Source organism: Lactuca serriola, chromosome 5 (genome assembly GCF_051521515.1).
Source record: "Lactuca serriola cultivar US96UC23 chromosome 5, Lser_US96UC23_V15, whole genome shotgun sequence".
Lineage (NCBI taxonomy): Eukaryota > Viridiplantae > Streptophyta > Magnoliopsida > Asterales > Asteraceae > Lactuca > Lactuca serriola.
In genome coordinates, this window is record NC_136412.1 from 40166102 (window position 1) to 40184746 (window position 18645).

General features: G+C 34.4%; 2 protein-coding genes, 1 non-coding gene and 1 pseudogene across 3 annotated transcripts; all 4 read right to left on the reverse strand.

The window, feature by feature from the left end:
* Positions 1-1223: 1223 nt before the first annotated feature.
* Positions 1224-1871, reverse strand: LOC145049454 (uncharacterized). The gene is made up of 2 exons (XM_078997859.1): positions 1440-1871; positions 1224-1382 (listed from the first exon to the last, which is right to left on the reverse strand). The coding sequence occupies exons 1-2, from the start codon at positions 1869-1871 to the stop codon at positions 1224-1226; spliced, it is 591 nt and encodes a 196-aa protein (XP_078853985.1).
* A 2104-nt stretch (positions 1872-3975) lies between these two features.
* TRNAD-GUC (transfer RNA aspartic acid (anticodon GUC)) lies at positions 3976-4047 on the reverse strand. Its single transcript has one exon. It is a non-coding gene; the product is annotated as a tRNA-Asp (tRNA).
* A 1312-nt stretch (positions 4048-5359) lies between these two features.
* Positions 5360-8355, reverse strand: LOC145049455 (uncharacterized). Its single transcript, XM_078997860.1, has 3 exons — positions 8258-8355; positions 5951-6336; positions 5360-5832 (listed from the first exon to the last, which is right to left on the reverse strand). The coding sequence occupies exons 1-3, from the start codon at positions 8353-8355 to the stop codon at positions 5360-5362; spliced, it is 957 nt and encodes a 318-aa protein (XP_078853986.1).
* A 6074-nt stretch (positions 8356-14429) lies between these two features.
* LOC145049702 (peroxidase 41 pseudogene) lies at positions 14430-15717 on the reverse strand (annotated as a pseudogene).
* Between the last annotated feature and the right edge of the window lie 2928 nt (positions 15718-18645).

Genomic DNA, 18645 nt, shown 5'->3' on the forward strand with positions numbered 1-18645 from the left:
TGAGATTTTTATTTTTCGCTACTGGAAGACTGGGCCTAAAAGAAATAGTTAATCCGCTTTCCATTTTGGGCTTATCATAACTGTAAGTTTGTAATGTTTACACCTTACTATCCTATCTGTCTTTTAATCTTGTTGATGGTTATGTATCAAAAAAATAATTTTGAAATACAACTATTGATCCTAATATTAAATTATTGACTGTAAATTTGTACATGTTTTTTAGGTATTCATCTTAGTATGTCTTTATTACACTTAAACTAATTGTAAAATTCATGTATTATATGAATTAATTTAAAAAAGAAAAATTTAATATAAAGATTGAAAACTTTGATTTTATAAGAAAATAAGAAATTATTAAAATTGAAATGTCTTTTTTATCTTTTAAATTAAAAAAAATAATTTAAATAAATAAATAAAATAAACTAATGAAAATTAATTTGAGGATTTTGAAATTAAAAGGTAAGTCCATTAATTAAATTGATATTCATTTATTATTATATATATTGTAATTATTACATTAAAATATTATATGAAATTTAATAAAATAAGAAACCCATAAGAGCATTGGGTGTGGGCAATAAGGTGCAACACCAAGTTGTGTCATCTCACATGTCATCTAAGCTAATGATGTTATGACACCAAGTGAAGAAATAGGCAACAAGATGCAACACCAACTTTTTGAAAATAAATATTTTTTTTTCTTTTTTTTTTTACTATTTCTTTTTTTTTTTTGTTACTTTTTTTTTCCATTTTATAATTTATTTTTTATTTATTTCGATTTTTTTTAAATTGATACAAATATTTTTTAAATATAAATAATAAATAAAACATAATGTTTAAAAATTATAAAAAATTTTAAAAATTTTTAAAGATTAAAATTAACAATAAGGCTAAATTACACATAATATCCAAAAACAAAAAAAGAAATAACATCCAAATTCAAAACAAAAAAAAAAAAAAAAAAAAAAAAAAAAAAAAAAACAACGCTATTCGTTATCGTTTTTGTTACCATAGAAAATATAATCCGCCAAATCTTCTCGGAGTTGTCTGTGTTTATTTGCTTCCTGAATGTCAACAACGCGATGCAAATAATCTGTTGTTTCTGATTGAAACTGAACGTGTCTGGGCTCTGTTAGGATATATTGTGCAATATTTCTCCCTTTATCTTCTACTACCATGTTATGCATTATGATACATGCATACATGATATATCGTAAAGTTTCTTAATCCAATGGTCGTGCTGCATGTTCGACTATATGCAACTTCGCCTTCAGCACTCCAAAAGCACGTTCCACATCCTTACGTGCTCCTTCTTGTCTTCTCTTAAAAAATTTGTCTCGTTCTTCAACCGGGTGGCGGAATGCCTTCACGAATGTGGAATACTGAGGATATATTCCATCTGTAAGCTAATACCCATATTTGTATTCATTTCCATTCACCGTGAAAGGAGCATCCGGGGCTTTTCCATTCAAAAGATCGTCGAATATTGGCGACTGATCAAGAACGTTGACGTCGTTGTTGGAACCCGCAACCCCAAAAAATGCATGCCAAATCCATAAATCTTGAGAAGCGACAGCCTCTAACACCAATGAAGGTGATCCGTGATGACCACTTGCGTATTGCCCTTTCCATGCTACCGGACAATTTTTCCATTTCCAGTGTGTGCAATCAATGCTTCCGATCATTCCGGGAAACCCATGACGTTCTTCATGCGCCGCATACAATTCTTGCAAATCATGCAACGAAGGTTTCCGCAAATACACGTCTCCAAAAGTTTCAACAACACCCCTTGACAATGTATACAAACTCTCTCTTGCGATTCTTTCGGACATTTTCATATAGTCGTCCATGGTGTCGGGTGACTCCTCCATAGCCATCAAACGAATGGTCGCAGCACATTTCTGCAATGTTGTAAACCCCCGTCTACCTCTAGCATCATATCTTAATTGAAAAAATTTGTACCTAAACATAAAGTAACTACAGTTTAAAAATATATCGCATATGTTGTAAAATTAAAGAAACATGTAGTACATTTTTATTTATTTGGTATAAAAATATAGTAGACAAACGATATCGGCTTTCCAAGGCGTTGGTGATTTGTAAGAACACATCCCTACTCAAACGAAATCTTCTTTTGAAGTCCTTCGCCCTGTATATATAATTATCCGCAAAGTAATCGCGATATAGATGTTCATGTCCTTCCTCGCGATTCATGTTTAACATCGCACGTCTTGTTAGTAATGGGGCTGGGTCTGGTTGTAGCAGGTCGGTAGTGTAATAATGATACATCATCCTAAAGAAAATATCGTCATCTGAATCATTGGACGAGTCGAAAAGATCCATATTTTTTTTGAAGATAATTGAAAGTATGTAGAGAGGAGAAGAGAAAGTGTGTGAAAATTTTAATAAAATGAGAGTATTTATAGGATAAAATGTTTTTTTTAATAATTAACTTTTTTTTTCAAACCTTTGCAAACTCAAACGGTCATTTTCTTCCGTTTCTTCCCGTCGCCACGCCAACGAGAATCACCCTGACGAGAAGCAACGAGCAAAGGGACGGTGTTCCCCCCGTTACGACGGCGTCGAGAGATGCCAGATCACCCACATCGAACCTCGTTTGGACCCATACCGACTACTCTAAAATGATATATAAAAAAAATTTAATTCAAAATAATTACAGAATAATATTTTGCAAATTAAATGAGAGTTTGACATTTGAAAAAAAAAATCTTTATTTGTTTTAGTAGATTGATAACCATCTTAGTTGATTAGCATTTTATGATATTAATATTCACATCTCTATGTTCTCGGATTAATTTTGTTAATCCTGATTCAACATATTTATGTAGAATTCGCTAACTAATAGCCAAAAAAATGAGATAAAAGATTTTTATAATATATATATCATAAAGATGGGAATAATTAGTTATATAGAAAATAATTAAAGAATGGTCAAAAATTAAAAAAAATAAAAATAAAAAAATAAGTTTATGCTGTTATGTTTTTTAAAATAAAATTAATAGAAAAATGATACGACAAAAAACTTGAAATTTTTTTAACCATCGAATTGATTCAATATGGAAATTGGCACCTATATATGTTGACTATAAAATCATGTCAAAAAATAGGTTTACTATTAGACTGGATTTATAATCAGAAAAGATAATACATGTTTATGTATGCTTATAAAATTGATAAACAACAAATTTGGTGAAACACATATTAATTTAGTTATAAAATTTATTATGCTCGTAGTTCCTGTGATGTTACAAAAAAGGCTTTTATAAAATAAAAAACTATAGTTTAAGTTTTCCTAGTTTTTTTTTATATCATACACACTAGTTGTAAAACTCGTATATTATACGGGTTAATTAAAACATAATGTTAAACAGGAGCGATTAAATGAAGAGTTTATTTGAATTTGAAATATGAAATAAGTGAAAATTATGGAAAAAAAACATGCAAAAAATAAATTAATTAAAATTATGTGTTTAATTATTAAACCCGTATACTAAACGATTTATTATAATAAAATGTTAAATACAAATGTTTAAAGTGTAAATTTATTTGAAATTGAAATTGAAATTTCAAATTTGAAATTAATAGTTATTATAGTAGGTTTAATTTATAAAAACTAAATTAATGATATAGTGGAAATGAATAATGAAGTAATTGACAAGTGCAAAATAAATATATTTCAATATTATGACAAAATAATATGTGGCCAAATAAATGAGAAAATAACAAGTGGCAATAACATTTTTATTTATTAAGATATCTCAACTGTTACAGAACAACAAGTGTAGCTCCATCTCAAGAGCAATATTACATTTAACTTAACATAATCTGTGCAATATTTGGTAACTATTTGCTAAAGTTCATTTGATAAATTTAAGAAAAATTAGACAGAACTAAGGTCAGAATAAGTACCAAAAGGGTAACTGTGATATGGGAGGTTCAACAACAATTAGAAAACGCCGTTGCCGGGGATCGAACCCGGGTCACCCGCGTGACAGGCGGGAATACTTACCACTATACTACAACGACAACTTGTTAACTAGCGAACACAGTTATTTAATATCTTAAAGTTAGTACATCAGGTATCAACCACATTGTACATCTATGGATATATTTTTTTATAATTCATTTGTAAATTTACCTACTTTTAATCAGAAATAATTTAAATATATCGATGTTATTTATTGTGCTCGGTAACGTTTTTTGATTTGGTATTCTTGGTATTTTACCATTTAACTTAAATTGAAAAAAAAATTGTTATTAAATAACGTTGAACATGGGTTGTTGAGATTCAAGTGATAAATGTTAACCATGCTAAACGTTATCTTTGTGAAAAGATCACATCTAATTTAAGATTAAAACACACACACACACACATATTTTCTTTACTTGGGATTGAACCTGAGTTTATATATAGGATTTGAATCAAAGTTACGGCCTAGAATGACAGCAAGGTGTTTTTGTTAACGAATATCATAAAATATATAAAATAGATCTCACATTAAATTGAGTTTTAAAAACAATGAGCCTAACCATTTAATAACTTTAGACCCTAAAATTAATATATAATGTAAAATTAGGGGAAAAAAAAACGGAGTCGGTGATGGTATCCAAAAACTAAAGATGAGTTTACACTATACAAATTCTGAATATTGAGTAATATTACAAATCATCAATTGATCATCACCATCAAAAAATTTATTATTATCACAATCTAAAATTTTGTAAAATGATGGACTGGAAGACTGGTCCTAAGGGGCTTTTGTTTGATAAAATGTAAGGCCCGTTGGAATAAAGGATTGAAAAGTTATAAATAAACCTTGGTCTTTGAATATGTTAAACAAAACCATTTGCATTGTAATGGCTTTTGTTTAAAAAAATCAAGGGCCCTTTTATGAATGATAATATCATAATATATGTCATTACCATCGTAGTTAAGTAAATTAAGAAGAAAACTATAATTGTAGTCTATCTTTCACATCTTTTCTTTAGACCATAAGGTGTGGGCAACTAGATGTAACACTATTTTGGTGCCACATCACATGTCACATCATCAATGGTGTTATAACACCAAGTGAGGAAATGGGCAACATGTTGTATCTTATTATGACACCAACTTTTTTTTCATTTTATAATTTATTTTTTATTTATTTCGATTTTTTTTTAAATTTAGACAAATATTTTTTTAAATATAAATAATAAATAAAACATAATGTTTAAAAATTATAAATAACAATTAAAAATTTTTAAAGATTAAAATTAACATAAAGACTAAATTGCACATAATATCCAAAAACAAAAGAAGAAATAACATCCAAATTCAAAAAAAAAATATACAACGCTATTCGTTATCGTTATTGTTACCATAGAAGATATAATCCGCCAAGTCCTTTCGAAGTTGTCTGTGTTTATTTGCGTCCTGAATGTCAACAACGCGATGCAAATAATCTACTGTTCCTGGTTGAAACTGAACGTGTCTGGGCTCCGTTAGGATATAGTGTGCAATATTTCGCCCTTTATCTTCTATTATCATGTTATGCATTATGATACATGCATACATGATATATCGTAAAGTTTCTAAATACAATGGTCGTGCTGCATGTTCGACTATATGCCACTTCGCCTTCAGCACTCCAAAAGCACGTTTCACATCCTTACGTGCTCCTTCTTGTCTTCTCTTAAAAAATTTGTCTCGTTCTTCAACCGGGTGGCGGAATGCCTTCACGAATGTGGAATACTGAGGATATATTCCATCTGTAGGGTAATACCCATATTTGTACTCGTTTCCATTCACTGTGAAAGGAGCATCCGAAGCTTTTTCATTCAAAAGATCGTCGAATATTGGCGACTGATCAAGAACGTTGACGTCGTTGTTGGAACCCGCAACCCCAAAAAATGCATGTCAAATCCATAAATCTTGAGAAGCGACAACCTCTAACACCAACGAAGGTGATCCGTGTTGACCACTTGTGTATTGCCCTTTCCATGCTACCGGACAATTTTTCCATTTTCCAGTGTGTGCAATCAATGCTTCCGATCATTCCGGGAAACCCATGGCGTTCTTCATGCGCCGCATAGAATTCTTGCAAATCATGCAACGAAGGTTTCCGCAAATACACGTCTCCAAAAGTTTCAACAACACCCCTTGACAATGTATACAAACTCTCTCTTGCGGTTCTTTCGGACATTCTCATATAGTCGTCCATGGTGTCGGGTGACTCCCCCATAGCCATCAAACGAATAGCCACAACACATTTCTGCAACGTTGTAAACCATTGTCTACCTCTAGCATCATATCTTAATTGAAAAAATTCGTACCTAAACATAAATTAACTACTGTTTAAAAATATATTGCATATGTTGTAAAATTAAAGAAACATGTAGTACATTTTTATTTATTTTGTATAAAAATATAGTAAACAAACGATATCGGCTTTCCAAGGCGTTGGCGATTCGTAAGAACACATCCCTACTCAAACGAAATCTTCTTTTGAAGTCTTTTGCCTCGTATACACAATTATCCGCAAAATAATCGCGATATAGATGTTCGTGTCCTTCCTCGCGATTTCTGTTTAACATCCACTACTAGAAAACAACCCTTTAATGACGCGCAAATAATGACACTCGGTGATAGAGGACGCGCATTTGTGCGTGCCCCAAAAAATAATGTCAGTGTTGCAAAATTTGAAGAATAGAGGACACGCATTTGTGCGTACCCTAAATATAGTGTCCAACAAAAAAAATTAAAAACACGGAGTGCACCTTTCATAAAAAAGCGTGTCGTCTAAAGATGTCGCTTTATATTTTTCTTTATGAACGCGTTTTCTCCAATATTTTTATTACCGAGGGGGAATAAAATCAAAAAAACAAAAAACCCCGCCTTGATACTCTTATCGTTCTTCTTCTTATGTTGTAAAATCCTCTTCAATCAAAAGAAACCCTAAAAGCATTGTGGGTAAAAGATCGATCAAAAGAAACCCTAAAACCCCGCCTCATACTTGAAGTTCCTGTAAGTGCTTTTGTTATCTTGTTATGTTCTGCAATAATCTAATTCCTCAACGACATTGAGGAGGGGTTATTTCCGTCTACCCCAGTGCATTATTCAACTCAAGATCCATATGTGTTGGTTTGGACTGGTAGTAGAGGGGTAAAGATGTCTAGGCCCGCGACCGAGAATTAGAAGATCCAAAGCGTGTTACCCAACTTAAACCCTGATCAACGTTTCTATAACCCTTCATCAAAAACGTCTCAAGTTCTTCAACGGGATCAAGCGGTACGCTCGCATAATGCACCGACTGAAAACCCCTTATTTCTCGATCCTTTTCTTCTCTCTCGATTCTCAAACCTCTGGCGGCTCTCCAGTTTTGCATCTCTGGTGCCATCCACCCACACCTCCGACTCCACTGTCGCTTCAGGTATGAATCGTTCTTCTGTTTTTTCATTTTTGCTCCCCAAATACGCTGAAATCTCTGATTATGTGAGACGATTGTTCAACATGTGAGTTCAAATATTTCTCCAGGGAACTTCTCTCATTGATTCGATTAGCGACTGCGACTCCTCTTAATTGCGGTGTCGATCGACTACTGCGACTTCTCTTGATTGTAGATCTAATCGACACCTTCTAGCTCTCGTGATTTCCCTATTCACCACAATAGGTATGGTTTACGTCTAAAATTCCATTTATTTGATAATAACCCTTGTCTAATTTTTCTCTCCTGATAGTTTTAATCTATGTAGGTAAAGGGTTTGAATCTCTTTTTAATCCTACTACCGTTTATAAAAGCCTCCACAATAGGTATGATTTACGTCTACAACTCTTTTTTCCCTTTTCTTGTTCTTACTGTTTTGCGATCACATACACACCCTGTAAATCCTCTCTTTTTTCTGATTTTATGTTTTTTATAATGGGGACGTTTAGTGCTGGTGAATTTTTAGTAGCTTGTTCTCTTCTTTAGTTAAAAGTTTGTGTTTTCTTACTTTGACAATGTTATGTCTCTTGCATTCACAGACCGCACAAGGATAGTAGCTTGTTCTCTTCTTTAGTTAAAAGTGCTTAACATAGTATTATGTAGTAATTTTAGTTTTATCAGTTTATGTGTGTCTTCAGTTGATGAAATAATGACTTGTCCATGTGATTTAGGTTGACACAGAAGTGAAGATTACTTGTGGAACTCCTATTAAGAAGATTATTCAACAGGTGGCTTCAGCTTGTATTACTTGACATAGAAGTGAAGATTACTTGAGGATGAGGGCATATTCACAAGCTTTTTGCCCTCTTCTCTTAGGTTTTGTCTCGAATCTTGACTCTTGTCCTGTCAACAAGCTTGCATTTGACATTCTTTGAAGATGAAAATATTTTTTGCCACAAAGATTTGACAAGCTGGAAAAACAGCCATTCTTCCAAACTCATACTACTATTGCTATTTAAAAGTCAAATAATATTAATACGGAACATTCTCATATCTAATTACTGTCCATATCCCTATTCCCCGAATGCTTTGACCTTATATATGTAATTTATTACTGATATCTTTTTGTGGGGACACGTAATACTTAGGCCTCGTTTGTTTTTCTACAAAAATACTTTTTGAGCACTTTTCCCTTCTGGCGGGTAGATGTTTCACAAATGCACGTCTTCTTCCGCAAACTTAGAAAAAGACAAAAGACATTTAACCACTTCCAAAACAAACAGCACCTTAATCTGCAACAGTGCATAGCAATAGCACTAGCCTTAATGTTTTTATTTGTATACTCCCTAATAAATGAATCTCTCCTTTTTATTTAATTTTGTGCATATTGTAAAGAAAGTGCTCTGAATTTAGAAGATAAATAGAATATGAGAAGTCTAGAACATCGTTCAAATGAAGATGATGGTAAATAAATTCTACGAATCCTCAAGATAATAACAGGTACTAAAAAACTTGTATTTTTTTCTTTTTTTTAGTTTCTCTTTTGGTTCTCATCACAATGCTTACAATTTTTATGCATTCACACTTAACAACCAACCATTGGGCAATACTATTATCCTAACAATGTAAACAAGTACTATTCTGGCCCTGCAAATGAAACTGAATATTTATATATTTCTCCTTCTTCTTCTCCTTCTCATCCTTCCATATCTGATATGATTACATATCCTGATTCAGGTCATAAACGAGACAACAAAGAACTATGGGTAGACAAGTATAAGCCTTGCTATTTGCTAGACTTATCTGTTCACAAAAAGAAGGTTGAAGAGGTTAAAATCTGGCTAGCAGAAATAATCAAAACCAAAAACAACAATCATTAGAATCATGTTCTTGTCATAACTGCACTTCCTGGAGTTGGAAATTCTGTAACTGTTGAAGCAATTGCCTCCCTTCTTGTCCAATATGTTTGCGTTCCAATAGTTATATTAATCACAGACTATGGTAGATCAAAGACAGTTGATTACACCTCAAGATGCTGGGAAGAACTTCAGACATCTCTTCAAAATATAGGAGCTTTTAAGGTTTCTTTCAATCCAATCACAGCAAACTCCATCACAAAAATGCTTTCAAGAATTTGTAGGGAAGAAAAACTTAAAATAAAAGCTGAACAGATTGATGCTATAGCTAAATCAAGTGGAGGTGATATCAGAAACACAATCACATCTTTACAGTACTTCAATCTAAAAATCAGATTCCAAGGGTATTTTCGTAAATTCCAATTGTTTGGATGATGGGTGCTCTTTATCATGTGGCAGAGATGAAACCCTCTCCCTGCTCCATTCCCTCGGGAAATTTCTTTATAACAAAAGAGAAACAAGGAACACGACTCTATCTGGTATGGAAATTACTTTATTGCCCTTCCTTCTGTAGTACAACTTGTTAACCTTCATTCTTCTGTTCTAGACTCATTAAAGGAGGAATTTAAAAGAACCTTCATTCTTCTGTTCTAGACTCACGATTATGGATGAAAATTAGAATTAAAAGAACAGTTAGCTAATTTGTTACAATTTTATAGGTGGTATTTATTTCAGCTCATCATTTGATAAAACAACCAAACCATCCCCTAGAGTTTATTCATTTATCATGATTACTTAATCTTTATGTATTTTTTAATAGCAAAATTCCATATTTTTAGGAAAAAATTTCATGGAAAAGTATATTCTCTACAATTTGTCCATCAGAAAATAACAAGCTTAGAAAATTCTTACCCTATTTATAGATCTTGGTGACGTTAAACCATGGTAATAAGTTTTGCTTTCAATCAAAATAATTCGTTGTGTTTTTCCAATTTAGCAAGAAGCTTTAAAAAGATCTCAAATTGCATACAATCCTGAATAAACATGAGAAAAGAAGAAGAATTATTTTATTCTTTTTATAGGCTGGAAATTGCTATGTATTTGGTGAATAAGTGTAAGTATATTGTTGTTTCCTGAATTTGCACTTTTATTAAACTTGAAATTATAGCCCTACCAATTTTTTATTCCATTAATTTCTTTCTATTACTTTTTTTTACGAGATTATTGCATGCCAAACATGGTAATATTTGTTTCTTTTTTTAGTTTATCTAAGTTCGAAAATGAAAAGACTATATTCTTTTATTGAATTTCTTTAAAACAGGGGTAACTACTTTGATATGGATCAATGTCTGGTCTTGTAAATCAGGTTCCTCCTAGAACAACTCATATAGGGCAACTTCAACTGACTAGTCACCAAAAGGTCGTAGAGACTGTTGCTCTATGAGAAATTGGTCATCTTATCATCCTCAAACATCAATAAACAAACACACAAGGACCACTGTAAAATCCACTTTTCACGGATGAAGGCGAGTCAAGACTTTGACTTTTCTTGTTCTTATAATTCCATCCTTTCTTTCATAGTTTCATTAACCTTTTTATGGAAAAAGGGTGTTCTTACAAGACTTCTCTAATTGCAGGTGTTGCTGATGCTGTCCAAAAAGAAAGTCTACACTTATGAGTAAGTAACTATTTTATTCAGTTCTTGTTCCATTGTATAGTGATCACCAAGAAATACGGGTGTTTTCACTAATGATTTTATAAGCACTTTTCATATTTATAATGAAAGCCTTGTATGTTTTCTAATTTGTATATTTTTAAAACTTATCCAGATTTGATCGGCCAACAAAGGACAACATACTGAAGTTTAACTTGGGATCTACACTATCATTGTGTCCATATAGAGGGGTAAGTTTATCTTGAGATAGAATTTTATGCAGAGAAGGAAAAAGATAGAAGTTTATGCATTAAGTACATCCCCAGCAACACCTTCTCTTACTATGATCAGGTCCTTGACACCACTGCCATGCTTGGTGTTGTCCCCTCAAGATACAACTGGAATGGTGGTGAGATTAGTTTTGAAAATGGCCAGAGGAAATGCCTCCATCCCTGCTATGGAATGACCAGGTGGTTTGACACCAACTAGTAAGTTTCATATTCCCCCCCTTAGGTTTTTGGATTATGTTTGGATACGATTTCAGGATTGGCTAAGCAGGGCGACAAATTGGGTTAAGTTCAGTGCGACGGCTGGACTAGGTGTTATCTATGGAGGCCATTTACATCAAGGAAGATCACTAATGGCACCTTACCTTCCACAAAGTGGGGCGAGTGGTGGTGGTGGAGGTGATAGTCCCTATTCAGATGGGTTTGCACTTTATGCTCTTGGTTTAATCCATTTACAGCAAGGAAGAACTGTTTTATGCTCTTGAAATGGTTAATCTGCTTGACCCTAAAAAGGTTTACTTTGATTCAAGAGTGATTGCTCTAACTGATTGCCCTAAAAAGCATCACAAAACCCTTGATGTAGTACTTGTTCAAAAAACTGTTGTTCTAATTCTTGATGATACAGAAAGAGTAAGAACTTTTACACTACATTTAGTTTGTACCCACGATCTTGATTTTAGATTAAAAAAGTTTCAATTTTGGAGTAAACATGTTAAAGATCAGAAAGCATAGGGACCATTTTTGTAATTTAATTAAAAAGTCAGTTACTTTGAATATGTAGGTGTGGGGGAAGATGGACAAGGAGAATCTTATTTTGATGGACAGATATCATTTTTTTTGCTTCAATTTGTAAAGAATCAAGATGCAGAGGTAATAAATCATTATCTAAACTAAATTGGATGATAGTGAATTTGATGTAGCTCTTGCAAGAATTTTATAAGTGCTCAAACGAATCTATCATATGTTCTTTCATTATTTTATGAAGTAGTGCAAGTTCTATTAAGAGGAAACCCACATAATCCCTTGTTTCCTTTTGTATGATGTGTCTACACAGACAATGTTGTGAAGCTGCGGGTATCAGCATGGGGTCGTTAACGGTGGGGACCGCTAGTGAGAAGGCAGCTGAGATGCTTGTGTATGCTCATGAGACACAACATGAAGATATCATAAGGTGAATAAGAATTTAAAATTAACACCTTTTAATATTATGTTAAATAGTAGTTAGTTATGACATGATTTTGGATTTGTTTAATGTTAGGGGGTTGGCATTGCAAATTACACTTACTGTTTATGGAAGGGACGAGGAAGCAGTTACTTTGATTGAACAGATGACCCGTGATCAGGATCCGATATTGAGGTATGAAGGGATGTATAGTGGCACAAAAAATAATAAGGCTATTAGACAGTTGTTGCACTTTCCTATATCGGATGTCAGTGATGATGTTAGAAGGACTGCTGTTTTAGCTCTTGGCTTTGTTTTGTTCAACCCAAATTTATATGGAACTTTAAGGGTAGTGTTTGATATCATTCATGGTTGATATATAATATATTATCAGATTGTTTACTTTTCATATTGTAGCATGGTTGGATTGTCCTGCATATGGTCATGAAATAGGTTGCATTGATCCTTCTGAAGTTCCTCTTTGAGAGTCTTTTAATGTTTGTATTGTCCTTGGTAAAAGATACTCCTTTAGACAAGTCATTCACCAACAAAGGGTTTTGGGGAGGAAGGTGAGAGTATGAGTTTCGTGCTATGGTTACACAACACAAAGCAGCTGTTTCATCTTTGAAGACCCCTGAAAACAAAGCAGCCTTTTTTGTTTTTAAGGCCATATCATATGAGGTGTTGAATTAATGAAAAACAGATTTTAGTTTGACTTAATTAGTTGCTTATTTTGTTTATTAGTTGCTTGTTTTCTAGCTTATTGTAGTCACTGATTGGTTTCTTGTTATGCTTAAATCTTAACAGCTATCATGGCAACCTTCAACAGTAGTTTTGGACTGGCACCTTCTTGCAGAAGATGTCGTGTACGTGTTCTTGTGCTGCTATTGTGGATTCGAGAACATCCTTGCTTACTGGTCCAACTGTATGTATCTCACGTGAATCTTCTGTAGAACTATTAATCTTAGGGATTTCAAGTTTTTCATATTTCTTTTATGTAATTAGGTTGTAAATTTCCGTTACAACTTTTATTGATTTGTTTTCTTCTTTCCATGGAATGATTATTTGTATGACATTAAATTTTATGCAATGGATTGTATTTTTGTATATGATATTTTATTTATTATGAGACATTAAATGCAAATTTAATTTGAAAATTAGTAAATCTATAAATAATATTTTTTTTAAACATATAAAATTACGATACGCAAAAATGTGTATCATCTATTCATTTATGACATGGCCTTTCTTGACAGGGGCTTTAAGGATACGTAATGCGAGTCGTAAGGTTACGACACGCAAATGCGTGTCATCTTCCTTTATGACAGGGCCTTCCTTGATAAGCATTGTGTGTCGTAAATGGGCGTCGTAAATCGTGCGTCGTCTATAGACGACGCGCAAAAGCGTGTCGTCTCTCGTTATGACATGACCTTTCTTGACACACATTTGCGCGTCGTCTGAGCGTTTTACGACACGCATTGCGCGTCGTAAAAGACTGTTTTTCTAGTAGTGATCGCACGTCTTGTTAGTAGCGAGGTTGGGTATGGTTGTAGCAGGTCGGTAGTGTAATAATGATACATCATCCTAAAGAAAATATCGTCATCTGAATCATCGGACGAGTCGAAAGGATCCATATTTTTTTTGAAGATAATTGAAAGTATGTAGAGAGGAGAAGAGAAAGTGTGTGAAGTTTTAATAAAATGGGAGGTATTTATAGGATAAATTGTTTTTTTTTTTAATAATTAATTTTTTTTTTCACCCCGTTGCAATTAAAAGACTCGAACGGTCACAATTCATTCGTTTCTTCCCGTCGTGACGCAAACGAGATCCACCTTCGACGAGTTGCAACGAGCAGGGGGGGGGGGGTGTTCCCCCGTTAAGCCGCCGTCGCCAAGCGCCACGTCAACCGTGTTGTTTCTCGTTTGACCCATACCGATTGCTCTTAACTCTCCTGAAGGCATCGTTATTTATAGATCTAAATTTTTCTTGATTTAAGTATGTATAATGATAGATTCAAATCTTTTTTGTTCACTAAAACGCCATGAAATAATAGTTTCTATGCTCCCTCGGTCTAAATAAATTTTACACGAAAAACTATTTGAATAAAAACAAAATGTTACATAATCCTATAAAATTTTAAAATTTGCATCCTGTTGAGCCATAGTCATGCATGCTACGTCGGTATAATGGCAACTTGTTAAGAAAACTGAACACTTAAATGTTTTGCGTAGTTTTACTTTTACCCATTTGGAGATTATTGAATGCATCACATCTGCGTCTAACCTCTCCTTGTTTTCCAGTTTTCACCTGGTAAACACTCGTCTTCTCCATTGCTCTCGCGAAGTCCCTGAAAAATACTACCGGATCCCTAGCGTACTCTTCAACAAAAGGTCGTGTTCTCGGGTCGGATGCCATGGCTTGATCCGTACCCAGTACCCCAAGTCCGTTTAGCAGGTTCTTGAAAATCATGTTATCGAAGTTTCCGGCGGAAATCGGGTCGAGGAACGCCGATATCGTCGGGTCCGAGGAGCTGTTTGCGCACATAGCTTTTAATCTCTCTGCTAATTTCGGATGGACTGACGGGTCGGGTTTAGGGCCGAACAGACGGCTTTCGAATTCTTTACAGTGGGCGAAACCAATGGTGTGGCCGCCGCCCATTAGCACCACCAGTTCTCTGATGGTGTAACCGTGGCCTTCAAATATACGAATGATGTCATCCATCGTCATGTTCGCTCTCCCAAGCCGACCCTCGACGTTCGATGCTTTGGACTCTAATCCATCTTTCCGGCCTAATTTCACTTCGTAATGTGGACCTCCGACCTGAATCACCAGGTCTCTGGTGGCGACGGCGAGGATATCGGAGCAGGAGACGACACCGGGACATTCGATCTCAAGAGCCGTTTTTACACGTGCTACGATGTCAAACCCATCTCCAGCGAGCGACTCGTTGATATCCATGTCTCTTTCAGCTTTGTTGTATGCGTTGGAGGAGATGAGAACGGAGGCGTCGCAGCCACCCACCATGCAATCATGGAAGAAGAGACGGAGGGTGGCAGCGGCGGTGGTGGGGGTGGCTGTTTGTTTAGGTACGACAACGTTTTGAAGGATTTCATGAAACCTTGGGCATGATTTAGCGTAGTAGTTGAGGCTAAGGGCAGGCGGATGTTGGGATTTTTTGGCTATTATGGCGGAGGAAAGGAGGAGGATGATTAATGGAAGCAGTGATGAATTAGCCATGGTGGTTAAGAGGAAGGGAGGGGGAAAAGAGGTTGAAGAAAACTGATGATAGTTTTCACGGCGACGAGCCATTGTCGGAGATGGCAACAGAGATTTTGTTCCTCATTTTTCGTACCTACGCGATCCACACATAATTAAAAAGATAAAACTGAAATTTTTGATAAGAAAATAAATTCTTTGAACATTTAGAAATTTAACACACATACTTTTTCTACAAAAGTATTTTTTGAGCATTGATTTTATCAAGTAATACTTAAATTTCCAATCTTAGAAAGGATTATGATCTTAAAGAAGCATTGATTTTTAAGTGGACTTTGATAAAAGAAAAGATAAATAAAACTTAATAAGTGTTCATTACGTTGGACTATACTATACCATGCATACACATCCAACTTTTCCATAGTGAACATGAGCGGCAACAAATCATCATGTGAAATCAACTATGTAACAAAAAGATAAGGATCACAAGTGTGTCTTATAGGCCTAGATATTTGAAAATTTAAGCTAAGAAAATAGTAACAGATTCTTATGTTGGTAAATTTATATATAACCAAAACATAAACGCGGAAGCATAAGGATCTTAATCTCGAATCTGTCAAAAGAAAACTTTAAACATAAAAAAAAAAAGATTATATACCTGATTTCATTATGATCTTTGGATCTGAAGAACTTGATCTCAAGAGCTCTCTTTAAAATCTCTTAGCAAACCCTAAACGAATTTACATATGTATTTTCGTGTGTCTTGATTTGCTCCTCGTCACATGTATTTATAGATGGATATAAACCCTAATGTGAGAGATGGAAGGGATCTTGAGGATCTTGAGTCAAACCGAGAACTCAACCCACATGGTAAGTAAATATTGTATAAATCGGTCAATTAACAATTTATATTTTTACCATAATAATTGGATTTAATGATATATCGTACATATTTATGAAGTGGTCCCATAATTATCCAACAATCTCCCACTGGACCTCGAATATATAAATATACGTATAACTGTATAATCGCTTTAATTAATGTTATTATAACATTGGTACCCTTAAACAATATCGTCTACTAATCATAAAAGTATAGGATCAAAGCGGCCTTCGTTACAATTTACGTAACTAAACCTATCAATGGTCACATATACATATATAACTAACGACATAGATTAAACATGATGTGTGGTTTTAAAATCTAAATAGATTTACAACGAGTTCCTCTTGAGATTGAAGTGAGATCAAACTTCAAATAAGTGCAACTAATAATGGAGTTAACCGAATTCTTAATTATGTACAGAAAAACATAATTGTTTTAAACAAAACATAAAGCACCATAAAACTCCCACTAAAACCAAATATCACACCAACGTGTGTAGTATGCTCATGAAAGACCTAGGGAGGTAATCCCTTTATGAGCGGATCCACTTTCATGGAGTTTGTTTATATGTGATATATATATTTCCATTTTGCACTATTGTATTAATAGAAGGAAACTTGATGTCAATATGCTTTGACTTAATAGAACTTCTGTTATTGGAATATAACCTGGCTGACTTATTATCACAACTTTAGTGGTCTTTCAATACCAATAATGTGTAGCCTCATGACAAATTTCTGCAACCATATTCCATGCTACAAATTATGTTGCCATTATGGAAGAAGCTACCTAACACTACTAGAAAAAAGGCCTTTAATGACACGCAATTTATGACGCACACGAATTTACGATACGCAAAAGTGTGTGAGGTCAAAATAATGGCATCTCTCCAAAATTTTGAAGGAATTAGGGCGCACTTTTTTACGTGCCCTAAAATTTATGTCAGAAAAAAGTAAAAATAAAAACACGGAGGGCACCCATCATAAAAGGCGTGTCGTGTAAGTATGTCAATTTATAATTCTTGAACGCGCCTCGGGACTATTTATTTTATTAAAAAATCGAAGGGATCATTCTAGGGCTCTTTTCAAGATGGGAGTGCTCTCTGCAACGTTCGCTACCTTGGCTCACCTCATCTATCAACGATCTCGACTGATCTCTTTTCGCCGGCGCGCTTGGGCTAACCTTACCTCGACGGAGACCGCCACAGATGCTCAACTTTACAAGCCCTAGGTCTGGTTTAACGACCATCAAATATTCTTTGTGATCTGTCTCGCACAACAAGCCTCCCTCTCAATAACGTTATCTTCCTTGTATTGATCAGAAGTCGCAGGGCTTGATTCCCAGAGTTCAACGACCATTAGATCTTATTTCACCCCTCTCTCTTCGCATTCTGTAAATTCCTCTCTGAATCCTCTCTTTGATGTCGATATCTCTATCTAGCCGAGAGAACAAAGGAGAAACATAACTGATTTTTTTGTTGCGCCTTCTGTAATTTCACCCCTCTCTATGCGCCTTCTGTAAATTCCTCTCTGAATCCTCTCTTTGATGTCGATATCTCTATCTAGCCGAGAGAACAAAGGAGAAACATAACTGATTTTTTTGTTGCTCCTCACTGCAGGAAATCAGGTTAATTGTCAAAGCTGACACAGACCCTCTCAAAAGACCGTTTACCCGTTCGTTCATCCTGTTTGACGCCAAAGAAGCAGCTGATATTGACCTTGATACTCTCTTTAACCTTGCCCTTTCAGGTACTGATATGAATAAATGGGTATTCAGTGCACACCAACTATTTGATTTTTTTGCCTCTTAGAACAAATATAATGAAATTGTTCAACTTGGTGTTTCCGTTATTGAAGGTTGCAGTCAGGTGCTTCAACCAGTGGTTTTTCGTTTTCTCAACTATTGCTAATGTGAAGATCATGTGGCCAAGAACAGAAGAGGAACGCAAACGTCATAAATTGTGGTTTTGTGGCTTTTATGAATCGTGCAAATGAACAAGCTGCAAAAGATGAAATGCAAGGTTAAACAAAGTAAACCCTTTTAACTCTTCGTTTGTTTATATTTATACTTATATTAAGAAAATTAATGATGTTATTTATTGTTGCAGGGGTGATTGTTTATGATTATGAATTGAATATTGGGTGGGGAAAATTGGTT